At 40.4% G+C, this 22,890-nt stretch overlaps 1 protein-coding gene across 4 annotated transcripts in view; it reads left to right on the plus strand.

Annotated features, from left to right (window-relative positions):
- The window catches only part of LOC110512128 (band 4.1-like protein 3), a 102,033-nt gene that overhangs the window by 42,368 nt on the left and 36,775 nt on the right, over positions 1-22,890 (plus strand). For all 4 annotated transcript variants that reach the window (XM_036986643.1, XM_036986645.1, XM_036986647.1 and 1 more), the window contains exon 8: positions 2,148-2,235. In XM_036986643.1, the coding sequence (XP_036842538.1) occupies positions 2,148-2,235 (88 nt within the window). The remainder of the gene's footprint in view (positions 1-2,147; positions 2,236-22,890) is intronic.

Here is a 22,890-nt window from a genome sequence, read left to right on the forward strand (position 1 = left end):
TCAGTAAGAGGACTAACTGGTGTCTCCAAGTGGGGACACACCTCTCCAGACTGTGGGTTTCAGTGAGGGGACTAACTGGTGTCTCCAAGTGGCCTCACACCTCTCCAGACTGTGGGTTTCAGTGAGAGGACTAACTGGTGTCTCCAAGTGGGGACACACCTCTCCAGACTGTGGGTTTCAGTGAGAGGACTAACTGGTGTCTCCAAGTGGCCTCACACCTCTCCAGACTGTGGGTTTCAGTGAGAGGACTAACTGGTGTCTCCAAGTGGCCTAACACCTCTCCAGACTGGTGTCTCCAAGTGGGGACACACCTCTCCAGACTGTGGGTTTCAGTGAGAGGACTAACTGGTGTCTCCAAGTGGGGACACACCTCTCCAGACTGTGGGTTTCAGTGAGGGGACTAACTGGTGTCTCCAAGTGGCCTCACACCTCTCCAGACTGTGGGTTTCAGTGAGAGGACTAACTGGTGTCTCCAAGTGGCCTAACACCTCTCCAGACTGGTGTCTCCAAGTGGCCTCACACCTCTCCAGACTGTGGGTTTCAGTGAGAGGACTAACTGGTGTCTCCAAGTGGCCTAAAACCTCTCCAGACTGGTGTCTCCAAGTGGCCTCACACCTCTCCAGACTGGTGTCTCCAAGTGGCCTCACACCTCTCCAGACTGGTTTCTCCAAGTGGCCTCACACCTCTCCAGACTGTTAGTTTCAGTGAGAGGACTAACTGGTGTCTCCACGTGGGGACACACCTCTCCAGACTGTGGGTTTCAGTGAGAGGACTAACTGGTGTCTCCAAGTGGGGACACACCTCTCCAGACTGTGGGTTTCAGTGAGAGGACTAACTGGTGTCTCCAAGTGGCCTAACACCTCTCCAGACTGGTGTCTCCAAGTGGCCTCACACCTCTCCAGACTGTGGGTTTCAGTGAGAGGACTAACTGGTGTCTCCAAGTGGCCTCACACCTCTCCAGACTGTGGGTTTCAGTGAGAGGACTAACTGGTGTCTCCAAGTGGCCTAACACCTCTCCAGACTGGTGTCTCCAAGTGGGGACACACCTCTCCAGACTGTGGGTTTCAGTGAGAGGACTAACTGGTGTCTCCAAGTGGCCTCACACCTCTCCAGACTGTGGGTTTTAGTGAGAGGACTAACTGGTGTCTCCAAGTGGGGACACACATCTCCAGACTGTGGGTTTCAGTGAGAGGACTAACTGGTGTCTCCAAGTGGCCTCACACCTCTCCAGACTGTGGGTTTCAGTGAGAGGACTACCTGGTGTCTCCAAGTGGCCTAACACCTCTCCAGACTGTGGGTTTCAGTGAGAGGACTAACTGGTGTCTCCAAGTTGGGACACACCTCTCCAGACTGTGGGTTTCAGTGAGAGGACTAACTGGTGTCTCCAAGTGGCCTCACACCTCTCCAGACTGTGGGTTTCAGTGAGAGGACTAACTGGTGTCTCCAAGTGGCCTCACACCTCACAGACTGTACAGTTCCTAATTAATTTCAATGCACTCTGACTCCAGGAAACAGCCGTCAACTATAAGGTGTTTTTCTGAGTTCTCCTAGCTTTTGCCATTTAAGGACAGAAGAAAGCACAGTCACCCACAGTCACACAATTACTGTTGTTGTTTACACAATTACTGTTGTTGTTTATGCAATTACTGTTGTTGTTTATGCAATTACTGTTGTTGTTTATGCAATTACTGTTGTTGTTTTACGCAATTACTGTTGTTTTCACAATTACTGTTGTTGTTTACGCAATTACTGTTGTTGTTTACGCAATTACTGTTGTTGTTTACGCAATTACTGTTGTTTGCGCAATTCCTGTTGTTGTTTAAGCAATTCCTATTGTTGTTTACGCAATTCCTATTGTTGTTTACGCAATTACTGTTGTTGTTTACGCAATTACTGTTGTTGTTTACGCAATCCAATAAATATTGCATTATAATTCTCAATCTGGGTCAGGTGGGCATCATTTTAAAGCTTATTTCTATGTCCAATATGACTAGCTAAGTTGTACAAAACGATCTTCTTGTTAGCCTTCCAAATGGCCCTTTTTGTCTCCAGTTCTTTCCCCTGTCATGTGATCATATGGATTGTGTGTGTGTGTGTGTGTGTGTGTGTGTGTGTGTGTGTGTGTGTGTGTGTCTGTGTGTTGTCAGAGGGATGACCCCAGCTGAAGCAGAGATGCACTTCCTGGAGAATGTTAAGAAACTGTCCATGTATGGGGTAGATCTCCATCACGCTAAGGTAAGCACACACACACCTACACACACACACACACACACACACACACCTACACACACACACACACACACACACACCTGCACACACACACACACACACACACACACACACACACACACACACACACACACACACACACACACACACCTGCACACACACACACCTACACACACACCTAAACACACACACCCCTAAACACACACACACCTAAACATACACACCTACACACACCTACACACACACCAAAACACACCTACACACCTACACACCTACACCCCCCCCCCCACACACACACACACCTACACACACACACACACACACACACACACACACACACACACACACACACTCACACCACACTGCTACAGTCAGACACATACAGTCAGACAAACACACCAAACACCCCCCCCCCCACACACACACACACACACACACACACACACACACACACACGTATACAAGATTGCATTAAAACCTCTGTCCTATAATATATCACCCAATATTAGTGTGTGTGAGGATGCACCACTGCTTACTCAGTAATGATGTCATCACCTTGCTGACTCGGTAATGATATCATCACATTGCTGACTCAGTAATGATGTCATCACCTTGCTGACTCAGTAATGATGTCATCACCTTGCTGACTCAGTAATGATGTCATCACCTTGCTGACTCCGTAATGATGTCATCACCACTGCTGACTCAGTAATGATGTCATCTCCTTGCTGACTGAGTAATGATGTCATCACCTTGCTGACTCAGTAATGATGTCATCTCCTTGCTGACTCAGTAATGATGCCATGTGCTTACTTAACACCAGCAACTAGGCTACCAATTGACTCGGGTTGTCCCCGAGAGTTGAGAGTTGTTTGTTCTTTTGATCAATCAATTGTTCTACATTTTTAAACATTTATTTTCATATATGGACACATCCTATGTGTTTTAATCAAATCAGCTACAGTGGAAAGTATTCAGACCCCTTTAACTTTTTCCACATTTTGTGACATTATAGCCTTATTCAAAAATGTTTGCAAATGTATTACAAAATACATTACAAATTAACAAATAAAAAACTGAAATACCTTATTTACATATAATATAATATAATTTACATAAGTATTCAGACCCTTTGCTATGAGACTCGAAATTGAGCACAGATGCTTGAGATGTTTCTACAACTTGATTGGAGTCCTCCTGTGGTAAATGCAATTGATTGGACGTGATTTGGAAAGGCACACACCTGTCTGTCTATGTAAGGTCCCACTGTTGACAGTGCATGTCAGAGCAAAAACCAAGCCACGAGATCGAAGAGATCGAAGAAATTGTCCGTAGAGCTCTGAGACAGGATTGTGTCGAGGCACAGATCTGGGGAAAGGTACCAAACCATTTCTGCAGCATTTAAGGTCCCCAAGAACACAGTGGCCTCCATCATTCTAAAATGGAAGAAGTTTGGAACCCTAGAGCTGGCCGTCTGGCCAAACTGAACAATCGGGAGAGAAGGGCTTTGGTCAGGGAGGTGACCAAGAACCCAATGGTCACTCTGACAGGTGCTCCAGAGTTCCTCTGTGGAGATGGGAGTACCTTCCAGAAGGAGAACCATCTCTGCAGCACTCCACCAATCAGGCCTTTATGGTAGAGTGGCCAGACGGAAGCCATTCCTCAGTAAAAGGCACATGACAGCCGGCTTGGAGTTTGCCAAAAGGCACCTAAAGACTCTCAGACTGTGAGAAACAAGATTCTCTGGTCTGATGAAACCAAGATTGAACTCTTTGGTCTGAATGTCAAGCGTCACGTCTGGAGGAAACCTGCCACCATCCCTATGGTGAAACATGGTGGTGGCAGCATCATGCTGTGGGGATGTATTTCAGCGGCAGGGACTGGAGACTAGTCACGATCGAGGGAAAGATGAACGGAGCAAAGTACAGAGAGAATCGGGCTGAAAACCTGCTCCAGAGTGCTCAGGACCTCAGACTGGGGTAAAGGTTCACCTTCCAACAGACAACGACTTTAAGCACACAGCCAAGACAACGCAAGAGTGGCTTCGGGGCAAGTCTCTGAATGTCCTTGAGTGGCCCAGCCAGAGACCAGACTTGAACCTGATCCAACATCTCTGGAGAAACCGGAAAATAGCCGTGCAGTGACTCTCCCCATCCAACCTGACAGAGCTTGAGAGGATCTACAGAGAAGAATGGGAGAAACTCCCCAAATACAGGTGTGCCAAGCTTGTAGCCTCATACCCAAGAAGACTGGTGGCTGTAATCGCTGCCAAAGGGGCTTCAACAAAGTACTGAGTAAAACGTCCTGAATACTTATGTCAATGTGATATTTTAGTATTTTATTTTTTAATACATTTGCAAACATTTCTATTAAACAAAAACTATTTTTGCTTTGTCATTATGGGGCATTGTGTGTACAGTCGTGGCCAAAAGTTTTGAGAATGACACAAATATTAATTTCCACAAAGTTTGCTGCTTCAGTGTCTTTAGATATTTTTTGTCAGATGTTACTATGGAATACTGAAGTATAATTACAAGCATTTCATAAGTGTCAAAGGCTTTTATTGACAATTACATGAAGTTGATGCAAAGAGTCAATATTTGCAGTGTTGTAAATGTGATATATTAGTATTTGATACATTTGCCAACATTTCTAAAACCTGCTTTTTGCTTTGTCATTATGGGGTATAGGTGTGTAGATTTATGAGAAAAAAATACATATTTAATACATTTTAGAATAAGGTAATAATGTAACAACATGTGCGCTGTGTTTTGGGGTGGCAGGGTAGCCTAGTGGTTAGAGCGTTTGCAAGTTCAAACCCCCGAGCTGACAAGGTTCAAATCTGTCGTTCTGCCCCTGAACAAGGCAGTTAACCCCACTGTTCCTACGGCCGTCATTGAAAATAAGAATTTGTTCTTAACTGACTTGCCTAGTTAAATTAAAATAAGTTAAAAAAGACAGCGTGTGACTCGTTGTCTCCTTCTTGCTGCATTTATCACAATGTCCGTGTTACTGGAGCTAAAACATAATAATAGCCATTTCTGACTGAAAAGTTATGTTCCTGAAATCCCTCATTTTGTTTAGGAAAAACGTTGCCTATTCCCTCAACCCTTGCTCTCTTTACGTGACACATGTACAGCATCGTACGTGATCAAAAGGACCTGACCTATAGCATATCACATCAATAGGACCTGACCTATAGCATATCACATCAATAGGACCTGACCTATAGCATATCACATCAATAAGACCTGACCTATAGCATATCACATCAATAGGACCTGACCTATAGCATATCACATCAATAGGACCTGACCTATAGCATATCACATCAATAGGACCTGACCTATAGCATATCACATCAATAGGACCTGACCTATAGCATATCACATCAATAGGACCTGACCTATAGCATATCACATCAATAGGACCTGACCTATAGCATATCACATCAATAGGACCTGACCTATGGCATATCATAATCACATCAGTAGGACCTGACCTATAGCATATCCTAATCACATCAATAGGACCTGACCTATAGCATATCACATAAATAGGACCTGACCTATAGCATATCCTAATCACATCAATAGGACCTGACCTATAGCATATCACATAAATAGGACCTGACCTATAGCATATCACATAAATAGGACCTGACCTATAGCATATCACATAAATAGGACCTGACCTATAGCATATCACATAAATAGGACCTGACCTATAGCATATCCTAATCACATCAATAGGACCTGACCTATAGCATATCACATAAATAGGACCTGACCTATAGCATATCACATAAATAGGACCTGACCTATAGCATATCACATCAATAGGATCTGACCTATAGCATATCCTAATCACATCAATAGGACCTGACCTATAGCATATCCTAATCACATCAATAGGACCTGACCTATAGCATATCACATAAATAGGACCTGACCTATAGCATATCACATCAATAGGACCTGACCTATAGCATATCACGTCAATGGGATCTGACCTATAGCATATCACATCAATAGGACCTGACCTATAGCATATCACATCAATAGGACCTGACCTATGGCATATCACATCAATAGGACCTGACCTATGGCATATCACATCAATAGGACCTGACCTATAGCATATCACATCAATAGGACCTGACCTATATCATATCCTAATCACATCAATAGGACCTGACCTATAGCATATCACATCAATAAGACCTGACCTATATCCTAATCACATCAATAGGATCTGACCTATAGCATATCCTAATCACATCAATGGGATCTGACCTATAGCATATCCTAATCACATCAATATGACCTGACCTATAGCATATCACATCAATATGACCTGACCTATAGCATATCACATCAATAGGACCTGACCTATAGCATATCCTAATCACATCAATAGGACCTGACCTATAGCATATCACATCAATAAGACCTGACCTATATCCTAATCACATCAATAGGACCTGACCTATAGCATATCACATCAATAGGACCTGACCTATATCATAGCACATCAATAGGACCTGACCTATATCCTAATCACATCAATAGGACCTGACCTATAGCATATCACATCAATAGGACCTGACCTATATCATATCACATCAATAGGACCTGACCTATATCATATCACATAAATAGGACCTGACCTATAGCATATCACATCAATAGGACCTGACCTATAGCATATCACATCAATAGGACCTGACCTATAGCATATCACATCAATAGGACCTGACCTATAGCATATCACATCAATAGGACCTGACCTATAGCATATCACATCAATAGGACCTGACCTATAGCATATCACATCAATAGGACCTGACCTATAGCATATCCTAATCACATCAATAGGACCTGACCTATATCATATCACATAAATAGGACCTGACCTATAGCATATCACATCAATAGGACCTGACCTATAGCATATCACATCAATAGGACCTGACCTATAGCATATCACATCAATAGGACCTGACCTATAGCATATCACATCAATAGGACCTGACCTATAGCATATCATCAACTCAATAGGACCTGACCTATAGCATATCACATCAATAGGACCTGACCTATAGCATATCCTAATCACATCAATAGGACCTGATCTATAGCATATCACATCAATATGACCTGACCTATAGCATATCCTAATCACATCAATAGTACCTGACCTATATCATATCACATCAATAGGACCTGACCTATATCATATACTAATCACATCAATAGGACCTGACCTATAGCATATCACATCAATAGGACCTGACCTATAGCATATCACATCAATAGGACCTGACCTATATCATATCCTAATCACATCAATAGGACCTGACCTATATCATATACTAATCACATTAATAGGACCTGACCTATAGCATATCACATCAATAGGACCTGACCTATAGCATATCACATCAATAGGACCTGACCTATAGCATATCCTAATCACATCAATAGGACCTGATCTATAGCATATCACATCAATATGACCTGACCTATAGCATATCCTAATCACATCAATAGTACCTGACCTATAGCATATCACATCAATAGGACCTGACCTATAGCATATCACATCAATAGGACCTGACCTATAGCATATCCTAATCACATCAATAGGACCTGACCTATAGCATATCCTAATCACATCAATAGGACCTGACCTATAGCATATCCTAATCACATCAATAGGACCTGACCTATAGCATATCACATCAATAGGATCTGACCTATATCATATCACATCAACAGGACCTGACCTATAGCATATCACATCAATAGGACCTGACCTATATCATATCCTAATCACATCAATAGGACCTGACCTATAGCATATCACATCAATAGGACCTGACCTATATCATATCCTAATCACATCAATAGGATCTGACCTATAGCATATCCTAATCACATCAATAGGACCTGACCTATAGCATATCACATCAATAGTACCTGACCTATATCATATCCTAATCACATCAATAGGACCTGACCTATATCATATCCTAATCACGTCAATAGGACCTGACCTATAGCATATCCTAATCACATCAATAGGACCTGACATATAGCATATCACATCAATAGGATCTGACCTATAGCATATCCTAATCACATCAATAGGACCTGACCTGTAGCATATCCTAATCACATCAATAGGACCTGACCTATAGCATATCACATCAATAGGACCTGACCTATAGCATATCACAACAATAGGACCTGACCTATAGCATATCACATCAATAGGACCTGACATATGGCATATCACATCAATAGGACCTGACATATGGCATATCACATCAATAGGACCTGACATATGGCATATCACATCAATAGGACCTGACCTATAGCATATCACATCAATAGGACCTGACCTATAGCATATCCTAATCACATCAATAGGACCTGACCTATAGCATATCCTAATCACATCAATAGGACCTGACCTATAGCATATCCTAATCACATCAGTAGGACCTGACCTATATCATATCACATCAATAAGACCTGACCTATAGCATATCACATCAGTAGGACCTGACCTATAGCATATCCTAATCACATCAATGGGATCTGACCTATAGCATATCCTAATCACATCAATAGGCCCTGACCTATAGCATATCACATCAATAAGACCTGACCTATATCCTAATCACATCAATAGGACCTGACCTATAGCATATCACATCAATAGGACCTGACCTATAGCATATCACATCAATAGGACCTGACCTATAGCATATCACATCAATATGACCTGACCTATAGCATATCATAATCACATCAATAGGACCTGACCTATAGCATATCACATCAATAGGACCTGACCTATAGCATATCACATCAATAGGACCTGACCTATAGCATATCCTAATCACATCAATAGGACCTGACCTATAGCATATCCTAATCACATCAATAGGTCCTGACCTATAGCATATCACATAAATAGGACCTGACCTATAGCATATCACATCAATAGGACCTGACCTATAGCATATCACATCAATAGGACCTGACCTATGGCATATCACATCAATAGAACCTGACCTATAGCATATCACATCAATAGGACCTGACCTATATCATATCCTAATCACATCAATGGGATCTGACCTATAGCATATCCTAATCACATCAATATGACCTGACCTATAGCATTTCACATCAATAGGACCTGACCTATAGCATATCACATCAATAGGACCTGACCAATAGCATATCACATCAATAGGACCTGACTTATGGCATATCACATCAATAGGACCTGACCTATAGCATATCCTAATCACATCAATAGGACCTGACCTATAGCATATCCTAATCACATCAATAGGACCTGACCTATAGCATATCACATAAATAGGACCTGACCTATAGCATATCACATCAATAGGACCTGACCTATGTCATATCACATCAATAGGACCTGACCTATAGCATATCACATCAATAGGACCTGACCTATAGCATATCACATCAATAGGACCTGACTTATGGCATATCACATCAATAGGACCTGACCTATAGCATATCCTAATCACATCAGTAGGACCTGACCTATAGCATATCCTAATCACATCAATAGGACCTGACCTATAGCATATCACATCAATAGGACCTGACCTATGTCCTAATCACATCAATAGGACCTGACCTATAGCATATCACATCAATAAGACCTGACCTATATCCTAATCACATCAATAGGACCTGACCTATAGCATATCACATCAATAGGACCTGACCTATATCATAGCACATCAATAGGACCAGACCTATATCCTAATCACATCAATAGGACCTGACCTATAGCATATCACATCAATAGGACCTGACCTATATCATATCACATCAATAGGACCTGACCTATATCATATCACATCAATAGGACCTGATCTATATCATATCACATCAATAGGACCTGACCTATAGCATATCACATCAATAGGACCTGACCTATAGCATATCCTAATCACATCAATAGGACCTGACCTATAGCATATCATATCACATCAATAGGACCTGACCTATAGCATATCACATCAATAGGACCTGAGCTATAGCATATCCCATCAATAGGACCTGACCTATAGCATATCCTAATCAAATCAATAGGACCTGACCTATATCATATCCTAATCACATCAATAGGACCTGACCTATAGCATATCCTAATCACATCAATAGGACCTGACCTATAGCATATCACATCAATAGGACCTGACCTATAGCATATCACATCAATAGGATCTGACCTATAGCATATCCTAATCACATCAATAGGACCTGACCTATAGCATATCACATCAATAGGACCTGACCTATAGCATATCCTAATCACATCAGTAGGACCTGACCTATAGCATATCACATCAATAGGACCTGACCTATAGCATATCACATTAATAGGACCTGACCTATAGCATATCCTAATCACATCAGTAGGACCTGACCTATAGCATATCACATCAATAGGACCTGACCTATAGCATATCCTAATCACATCAGTAGGACCTGACCTTTAGCATATCCTAATCACATCAATAGGACCTGACCTATAGCATATCACATCAATAGGACCTGACCAATAGGACCTGACCTATAGCATATCCTAATCACATCAATAGGACCTGACCTATAGCATATCCTAATCATATCAATAAGACCTGACCTATATCCTAATCACATCAATAGGACCTGACCTATAGCATATCACATCAATAGGACCTGACCTATATCATAGCACATCAATAGGACCTGACCTATATCCTAATCACATCAATAGGACCTGACCTATAGCATATCACATCAATAGGACCTGACCTATAGCATATCACATCAATAGGACCTGACCTATAGCATATCCTAATCACATCAGTAGGACCTGACCTATAGCATATCACATCAATAGGACCTGACCTATAGCATATCACATCAATAGGACCTGACCTATAGCATATCCTAATCACATCAGTAGGACCTGACCTATAGCATATCCTAATCACATCAATAGGACCTGACCTATAGCATATCCTAATCACATCAATAGGTCCTGACCTATAGCATATCACATCAATAAGACCTGACCTATAGCATATCCTAATCACATCAATAGGACCTGACATATAGCATATCACATCAATAGGATCTGACCTATATCCTAATCACATCAATAGGACCTGACCTATAGCATATCACATCAATAGGACCTGACCTATATCATATCACATCAATAGGACCTGACCTATAGCATATCCTAATCACATCAATAGGACCTGACATATAGCATATCACATCAATAGGACCTGACCTATGGCATATCACATCAATAGGATCTGACCTATATCCTAATCACATCAATAGGACCTGACCTATAGCATATCCTAATCACATCAATAGGACCTGACATATAGCATATCACATCAATAGGATCTGACCTATATCCTAATCACATCAATAGGACCTGACCTATAGCATATCACATCAATAGGACCTGACCTATATCATATCACATCAATAGGACCTGACCTATAGCATATCCTAATCACATCAATAGGACCTGACATATAGCATATCACATCAATAGGATCTGACCTCTATCCTAATCACATCAATAGGACCTGACCTATAGCATATCACATCAATAGGACCTGACCTATATCATATCACATCAATAGGACCTGACCTATAGCATATCACATCAATAGGACCTGACCTATAGCATATCACATCAATAGGACCTGACCTATGGCATATCACATCAATAGGACCTGACCTATAGCATATCCTAATCACATCAATAGGACCTGACCTATAGCATATCACATCAATAGGACCTGACCTATATCCTAATCACATCAATAGGACCTGACCTATAGCATATCACATCAATAGGACCTGACCTATATCATATCACATCAATAGGACCTGACCTATAGCATATCACATCAATAGGACCTGACCTATAGCATATCACATCAATAGGACCTGACCTATGGCATATCACATCAATAGGACCTGACCTATAGCATATCCTAATCAAATCAATAGAACCTGACCTATAGCATATCACATCAATAGGACCTGACCTATATCATATCCTAATCACATCAATAGGACCTGACCTATATCATATCCTAATCACATCAATAGGATCTGACCTATAGCATATCACATCAATAGGACCTGACCTATATCATATCCTAATCACATCAATAGGATCTGACCTATATCATATCCTAATCACATCAATAGGACCTGACCTATAGCATATCCTAATCACATCAATAGGATCTGACCTATAGCATATCCTAATCACATCAATAGGACCTGACCTATAGCATATCCTAATCACATCAGTAGGACCTGACCTATAGCATATCATATCACATCTATAGGACCTGACCTATAGCATATCACATCAATAGGACCTGACCTATATCATAGCACATCAATAGGACCTGACCTATATCCTGATCACATCAATAGGACCTGACCTATAGCATATCACATCAATAGGACCTGACCTATGTCATATCACATCAATAGGACCTGACCTATAGCATATCACATCAATAGGACCTGACCTATGTCATATCACATCAATAGGACCTGACCTATAGCATATCACATCAATAGGATCTGACCTATATCATATCCTAATCACATCAATAGGACCTGACCTATAGCATATCCTAATCACATCAGTAGGACCTGACCTATAGCATATCATATCACATCTATAGGACCTGACCTATAGCATATCACATCAATAGGACCTGACCTATATCATAGCACATCAATAGGACCTGACCTATATCCTGATCACATCAATAGGACCTGACCTATAGCATATCACATCAATAGGACCTGACCTATGTCATATCACATCAATAGGACCTGACCTATAGCATATCACATCAATAGGACCTGACCTATAGCATATCACATCAATAGGACCTGACCCATGGCATATCACATCAATAGGACCTGACCTATAGCGTATCCTAATCAAATCAATAGGACCTGACCTATAGCATATCACATCAATAGGACCTGACCTATATCATATCCTAATCACATCAATAGGACCTGACCTATATCATATCCTAATCACATCAGTAGGACCTGACCTATAGCATATCCTAATCACATCAATAGGACCTGACCTATATCATATCCTAATCACATCAATAGGATCTGACCTATAGCATATCCTAATCACATCAATAGGACCTGACCTATATCATATCCTAATCACATCAATAGGATCTGACCTATAGCATATCCTAATCACATCAATAGGACCTGACCTATAGCATATCCTAATCACATCAATAGGACCTGACCTATAGCATATCCTAATCACATCAATAGGACCTGACCTATAGCATATCCTAATCACATCAATAGGACCTGACCTAGAGCATATCCTAATCACATCAATAGGACCTGACCTATAGCATATCACATCAATAAGACCTGACCTATATCCTAATCACATCAATAGGACCTGACCTATATCATAGCACATCAATAGGACCTGACCTATATCCTAATCACATCAATTGGACCTGACCTATAGCATATCACATCAATAGGACCTGACCTATAGCATATCACATCAATAGGACCTGACCTATAGCATATCCTAATCACATCAATAGGACCTGACATATAGCATATCCTAATCACATCAATAGGTCCTGACCTATATCATATCTTAATCACATCAATAGGATCTGACCTATAGCATATCCTAATCACATCAATAGGACCTGATCTATAGCATATCACATCAATAGGACCTGACCTATATCATAGCACATCAATAGGACCTGACCTATATCCTAATCACATCAATAGGACCTGACCTATAGCATATCACATCAATAGGACCTGACCTATATCATATCACATCAATAGGACCTGACCTATAGCATATCACATCAATAGGACCTGACCTATAGCATATCACATCAATAGGACCTGACCTATATCATATCCTAATCACATCAATAGGACCTGACCTATATCATATCCTAATCACATCAATAGGATCTGACCTTAAGCATATCACATCAATAGGACCTGACCTATATCATATCCTAATCACATCAATAGGACCTGACCTATAGCATATCACATCAATAGGACCTGACCTATATCATAGCACATCAATAGGACCTGACCTATATCCTAATCACATCAATAGGACCTGACCTATAGCATATCACATCAATAGGACCTGACCTATATCATATCACATCAATAGGACCTGACCTATAGCATATCACATCAATAGGACCTGACCTATAGCATATCACATCAATAGGACCTGATCTATAGCATATCACATCAATAGGACCTGGCCTATATCATAGCACATCAATAGGACCTGACCTATATCCTAATCACATCAATAGGACCTGACCTATAGCATATCACATCAATAGGACCTGACCTATATCATATCACATCAATAGGACCTGACCTATAGCATATCACATCAATAGGACCTGAGCTATAGCATATCACATCAATAGGACCTGACCTATGGCATATCACATCAATAGGACCTGACCTATAGCATATCACATCAATAGGACCTGACCTATAGCATATCCTAATCAAATCAATAGGACCTGACCTATATCATATCCTAATCACATCAATAGGATCTGACCTATAGCATATCCTAATCACATCAATAGGACCTGACCTATAGCATATCCTAATCACATCAATAGGACCTGACCTATAGCATATCACATCAATAGGACCTGACCTATAGCATATCCTAATCACATCAATAGGACCTGACCTATAGCATATCACATCAATAGGACCTGACCTATAGCATATCACATCAATAGGATCTGACCTATAGCATATCCTAATCACATCAATAGGACCTGACCTATAGCATATCACATCAATAGGACCTGACGTATAGCATATCACATCAATAGGACCTGACCTATATCATAGCACATCAATAGGACCTGACCTATATCCTGATCACATCAATAGGACCTGACCTATAGCATATCACATCAATAGGACCTGACCTATGTCATATCACATCAATAGGACCTGACCTATAGCATATCACATCAATAGGACCTGACCTATAGCATATCACATCAATAGGACCTGGCCCATGGCATATCACATCAATAGGACCTGACCTATAGCATATCCTAATCAAATCAATAGGACCTGACCTATAGCATATCACATCAATAGGACCTGACCTATATCATATCCTAATCACATCAATAGGATCTGACCTATAGCATATCACATCAATAGGACCTGACCTATAGCATATCACATCAATAGGACCTGACCTATATCCTAATCACATCAATAGGACCTGACCTATAGCATATCACATCAATAGGACCTGACCTATATCATATCACATCAATAGGACCTGACCTATAGCATATCACATCAATAGGACCTGACCTATAGCATATCACATCAATAGGACCTGACCTATGGCATATCACATCAATAGGACCTGACCTATAGCATATCCTAATCAAATCAATAGAACCTGACCTATAGCATATCACATCAATAGGACCTGACCTATATCATATCCTAATCACATCAATAGGACCTGACCTATATCATATCCTAATCACATCAATAGGATCTGACCTATAGCATATCACATCAATAGGACCTGACCTATATCATATCCTAATCACATCAATAGGATCTGACCTATATCATATCCTAATCACATCAATAGGACCTGACCTATAGCATATCCTAATCACATCAATAGGATCTGACCTATAGCATATCCTAATCACATCAATAGGACCTGACCTATAGCATATCCTAATCACATCAGTAGGACCTGACCTATAGCATATCATATCACATCTATAGGACCTGACCTATAGCATATCACATCAATAGGACCTGACCTATATCATAGCACATCAATAGGACCTGACCTATATCCTGATCACATCAATAGGACCTGACCTATAGCATATCACATCAATAGGACCTGACCTATGTCATATCACATCAATAGGACCTGACCTATAGCATATCACATCAATAGGACCTGACCTATGTCATATCACATCAATAGGACCTGACCTATAGCATATCACATCAATAGGATCTGACCTATATCATATCCTAATCACATCAATAGGACCTGACCTATAGCATATCCTAATCACATCAGTAGGACCTGACCTATAGCATATCATATCACATCTATAGGACCTGACCTATAGCATATCACATCAATAGGACCTGACCTATATCATAGCACATCAATAGGACCTGACCTATATCCTGATCACATCAATAGGACCTGACCTATAGCATATCACATCAATAGGACCTGACCTATGTCATATCACATCAATAGGACCTGACCTATAGCATATCACATCAATAGGACCTGACCTATAGCATATCACATCAATAGGACCTGACCCATGGCATATCACATCAATAGGACCTGACCTATAGCGTATCCTAATCAAATCAATAGGACCTGACCTATAGCATATCACATCAATAGGACCTGACCTATATCATATCCTAATCACATCAATAGGACCTGACCTATATCATATCCTAATCACATCAGTAGGACCTGACCTATAGCATATCCTAATCACATCAATAGGACCTGACCTATATCATATCCTAATCACATCAATAGGATCTGACCTATAGCATATCCTAATCACATCAATAGGACCTGACCTATATCATATCCTAATCACATCAATAGGATCTGACCTATAGCATATCCTAATCACATCAATAGGACCTGACCTATAGCATATCCTAATCACATCAATAGGACCTGACCTATAGCATATCCTAATCACATCAATAGGACCTGACCTATAGCATATCCTAATCACATCAATAGGACCTGACCTAGAGCATATCCTAATCACATCAATAGGACCTGACCTATAGCATATCACATCAATAAGACCTGACCTATATCCTAATCACATCAATAGGACCTGACCTATATCATAGCACATCAATAGGACCTGACCTATATCCTAATCACATCAATTGGACCTGACCTATAGCATATCACATCAATAGGACCTGACCTATAGCATATCACATCAATAGGACCTGACCTATAGCATATCCTAATCACATCAATAGGACCTGACATATAGCATATCCTAATCACATCAATAGGTCCTGACCTATATCATATCTTAATCACATCAATAGGATCTGACCTATAGCATATCCTAATCACATCAATAGGACCTGATCTATAGCATATCACATCAATAGGACCTGACCTATATCATAGCACATCAATAGGACCTGACCTATATCCTAATCACATCAATAGGACCTGACCTATAGCATATCACATCAATAGGACCTGACCTATATCATATCACATCAATAGGACCTGACCTATAGCATATCACATCAATAGGACCTGACCTATAGCATATCACATCAATAGGACCTGACCTATATCATATCCTAATCACATCAATAGGACCTGACCTATATCATATCCTAATCACATCAATAGGATCTGACCTTAAGCATATCACATCAATAGGACCTGACCTATATCATATCCTAATCACATCAATAGGACCTGACCTATAGCATATCACATCAATAGGACCTGACCTATATCATAGCACATCAATAGGACCTGACCTATATCCTAATCACATCAATAGGACCTGACCTATAGCATATCACATCAATAGGACCTGACCTATATCATATCACATCAATAGGACCTGACCTATAGCATATCACATCAATAGGACCTGACCTATAGCATATCACATCAATAGGACCTGATCTATAGCATATCACATCAATAGGACCTGGCCTATATCATAGCACATCAATAGGACCTGACCTATATCCTAATCACATCAATAGGACCTGACCTATAGCATATCACATCAATAGGACCTGACCTATATCATATCACATCAATAGGACCTGACCTATAGCATATCACATCAATAGGACCTGAGCTATAGCATATCACATCAATAGGACCTGACCTATGGCATATCACATCAATAGGACCTGACCTATAGCATATCACATCAATAGGACCTGACCTATAGCATATCCTAATCAAATCAATAGGACCTGACCTATATCATATCCTAATCACATCAATAGGATCTGACCTATAGCATATCCTAATCACATCAATAGGACCTGACCTATAGCATATCCTAATCACATCAATAGGACCTGACCTATAGCATATCACATCAATAGGACCTGACCTATAGCATATCCTAATCACATCAATAGGACCTGACCTATAGCATATCACATCAATAGGACCTGACCTATAGCATATCACATCAATAGGATCTGACCTATAGCATATCCTAATCACATCAATAGGACCTGACCTATAGCATATCACATCAATAGGACCTGACGTATAGCATATCACATCAATAGGACCTGACCTATATCATAGCACATCAATAGGACCTGACCTATATCCTGATCACATCAATAGGACCTGACCTATAGCATATCACATCAATAGGACCTGACCTATGTCATATCACATCAATAGGACCTGACCTATAGCATATCACATCAATAGGACCTGACCTATAGCATATCACATCAATAGGACCTGGCCCATGGCATATCACATCAATAGGACCTGACCTATAGCATATCCTAATCAAATCAATAGGACCTGACCTATAGCATATCACATCAATAGGACCTGACCTATATCATATCCTAATCACATCAATAGGATCTGACCTATAGCATATCACATCAATAGGACCTGACCTATAGCATATCACATCAATAGGACCTGACCTATGGCATATCACATCAATAGGACCTGACCTATATCCTAATCACATCAATAGGACCTGACCTATAGCATATCACATCAATAGGACCTGACCTATAGCATATCACATCAATAGGACCTGACCTATGGCATATCACATCAATAGGACCTGACCTATAGCATATCCTAATCACATCAATAGGACCTGACCTATAGCATATCACATCAATAGGACCTGACCTATAGCATATCCTAATCACATCAATAGGACCTGACCTATAGCATATCCTAATCACATCAATAGGACCTGACCTAGAGCATATCCTAATCACATCAATAGGACCTGACCTATAGCATATCACATCAATAAGACCTGACCTATATCCTAATCACATCAATAGGACCTGACCTATAGCATATCACATCAATAGGACCTGACCTATATCATAGCACATCAATAGGACCTGACCTATATCCTAATCACATCAATAGGACCTGACCTATAGCATATCACATCAATAGGACCTGACCTATATCATATCACATCAATAGGACCTGACCTATAGCATATCACATCAATAGGACCTGAACTATAGCATATCACATCAATAGGACCTGACCTATAGCATATCCTAATCACATCAATAGGACCTGACCTATATCATATCCCATCAATAGGACCTGACCTATAGCATATCCTAATCACATCAATAGGACCTGACCTATAGCATATCCGAATCACATCAATAGGTCCTGACCTATAGCATATCCTAATCACATCAATAGGACCTGACCTATAGCATATCCCATCAATAGGACCTGACCTATAGCATATCCTAATCACATCAATAGGACCTGACCTATAGCATATCCGAATCACATCAATAGGTCCTGACCTATAGCATATCCTAATCACATCAATAGGACCTGACCTATAGCATATCCCATCAATAGGACCTGACCTATAGCATATCCTAATCACATCAATAGGACCTGACCTATAGCATATCCGAATCACATCAATAGGTCCTGACCTATAGCATATCCTAATCACATCAATAGGACCTGACCTATAGCATATCACATCAATAGGACCTGACCTATAGCATATCACATCAATAGGACCTGACCTATAGCATATCTTAATCACATCAATAGGAATCTGACCTATATCATATCCTAATCACATCAATAGGACCTGATCTATAGCATATCACATCAATAGGACCTGATCTATAGCATATCACATCAATAGGACCTGACCTATATCATAGCACATCAATAGGACCTGACCTATATCCTAATCACATCAATAGGACCTGACCTATAGCATATCACATCAATAGGACCTGACCTATATAATATCACATCAATAGGACCTGACCTATAGCATATCACATCAATAGGACCTGAGCTATAGCATATCACATCAATAGGACCTGACCTATATCATATCCTAATCACATCAATAGGACCTGACCTATATCATATCCTAATCACATCAATAGGATCTGACCTTAAGCATATCCTAATCACATCAATAGGACCTGACCTATAGCATATCACATCAATAGGACCTGACCTATATCATAGCACATCAATAGGACCTGACCTATATCCTAATCACATCAATAGGACCTGACCTATAGCATATCACATCAATAGGACCTGACCTATATCATATCACATCAATAGGACCTGACCTATAGCATATCACATCAATAGGACCTGACCTATAGCATATCACATCAATAGGACCTGATCTATAGCATATCACATCAATAGGACCTGGCCTATATCATAGCACATCAATAGGACCTGACCTATATCCTAATCACATCAATAGGACCTGACCTATAGCATATCACATCAATAGGACCTGACCTATATCATATCACATCAATAGGACCTGACCTATAGCATATCACATCAATAGGACCTGAGCTATAGCATATCACATCAATTGGACCTGACCTATGGCATATCACATCAATAGGACCTGACCTATAGCATATCCTAATCAAATCAATAGGACCTGACCTATAGCATATCACATCAATAGAACCTGACCTATAGCATATCCTAATCACATCAATAGGACCTGACCTATAGCATATCACATCAATAGGACCTGACCTATAGCATATCCTAATCAAATCAATAGGACCTGACCTATAGCATATCACATCAATAGGACCTGACCTATAGCATATCCTAATCACATCAATAGGACCTGACCTATATCATATCACATCAATAGGACCTGACCTATAGCATATCCTAATCACATCAATAAGACCTGACCTATATCCTAATCACATCAATAGGACCTGACCTATATCATAGCACATCAATAGGACCTGACCTATATCCTTATCACATCAATAGGACCTGACCTATAGCATATCACATCAATAGGACCTGACCTATAGCATATCACATCAATAGGACCTGACCTATAGCATATCACATCAATAGGACCTGACCTATAGCATATCCTAATCACATCAGTAGGACCTGACCTATAGCATATCCTAATCACATCAATAAGACCTGACCTATATCCTAATCACATCAATAGGACCTGACCTATATCATAGCACATCAATAGGACCTGACCTATATCCTTATCACATCAATAGGACCTGACCTATAGCATATCACATAAATAGGACCTGACCTATAGCATATCACATCAATAGGACCTGAGCTATAGCATATCACATCAATAGGACCTGACCTATGGCATATCACATCAATAGGATCTGACCTATAGCATATCCTAATCAAATCAATAGGACCTGACCTATAGCATATCACATCAATAGGATCTGACCTATAGCATATCCTAATCACATCAATAGGATCTGACCTATAGCATATCACATCAATAGGACCTGACCTATAGCATATCACATCAACAGGACCTGACCTATAGCATATCACATCAATAGGACCTGACCTATATCATATCTTAATCACATCAATAGGAATCTGACCTATAGCATATCCTAATCACATCAATAGGACCTGACCTATATCATAGCACATCAATAGGACCTGACCTATATCCTAATCACATCAATAGGACCTGACCTATACCATATCACATCAATAGGACCTGACCTATAGCATATCACATCAATAGGACCTGACCTATAGCAAATCACATCAATAGGACCTGACCTATGGCATATCACATCAATAGGACCTGAACTATATCATATCCTAATCACATCAATAGGACCTGACCTATAGCATATCACATCAATAGGACCTGACCTATAGCATATCACATCAATAGGACCTGACCTATACCATATCACATCAATAGGACCTGACCTATAGCATATCACATCAATAGGACCTGACCTATAGCATATCCTAATCACATCAATAGGACCTGACCTATAGCATATCACATCAATAGGACCTGACCTATAGCATATCACATCAATAGGACCTGACCTATAGCATATCACATCAATAGGACCTGACCAATAGGACCTGACCTATAGCATATCCTAATCACATCAATAGGAACTGACCTATAGCATATAACATCAATAGGACCTGACCTATAGCATATCAAATCAAATGTATTTATATCGCCCTTCGTACATCAGCTGATATCTCAAAGTGCTGTACAGAAACCCAGCCTAAAACCCCAAACAGCAAGCAATGCAGGTGTAGAAGCACAGTGGCTAGGAAAAACTCCCTGGAAAGGCCAAAACCTAGGAAGAAACCTAGAGAGGAACCAGGATATGTGGGGTGGCCAGTCCT

This window comes from Oncorhynchus mykiss, chromosome 8, assembly GCF_013265735.2.
Source record: "Oncorhynchus mykiss isolate Arlee chromosome 8, USDA_OmykA_1.1, whole genome shotgun sequence".
NCBI lineage: Eukaryota > Metazoa > Chordata > Actinopteri > Salmoniformes > Salmonidae > Oncorhynchus > Oncorhynchus mykiss.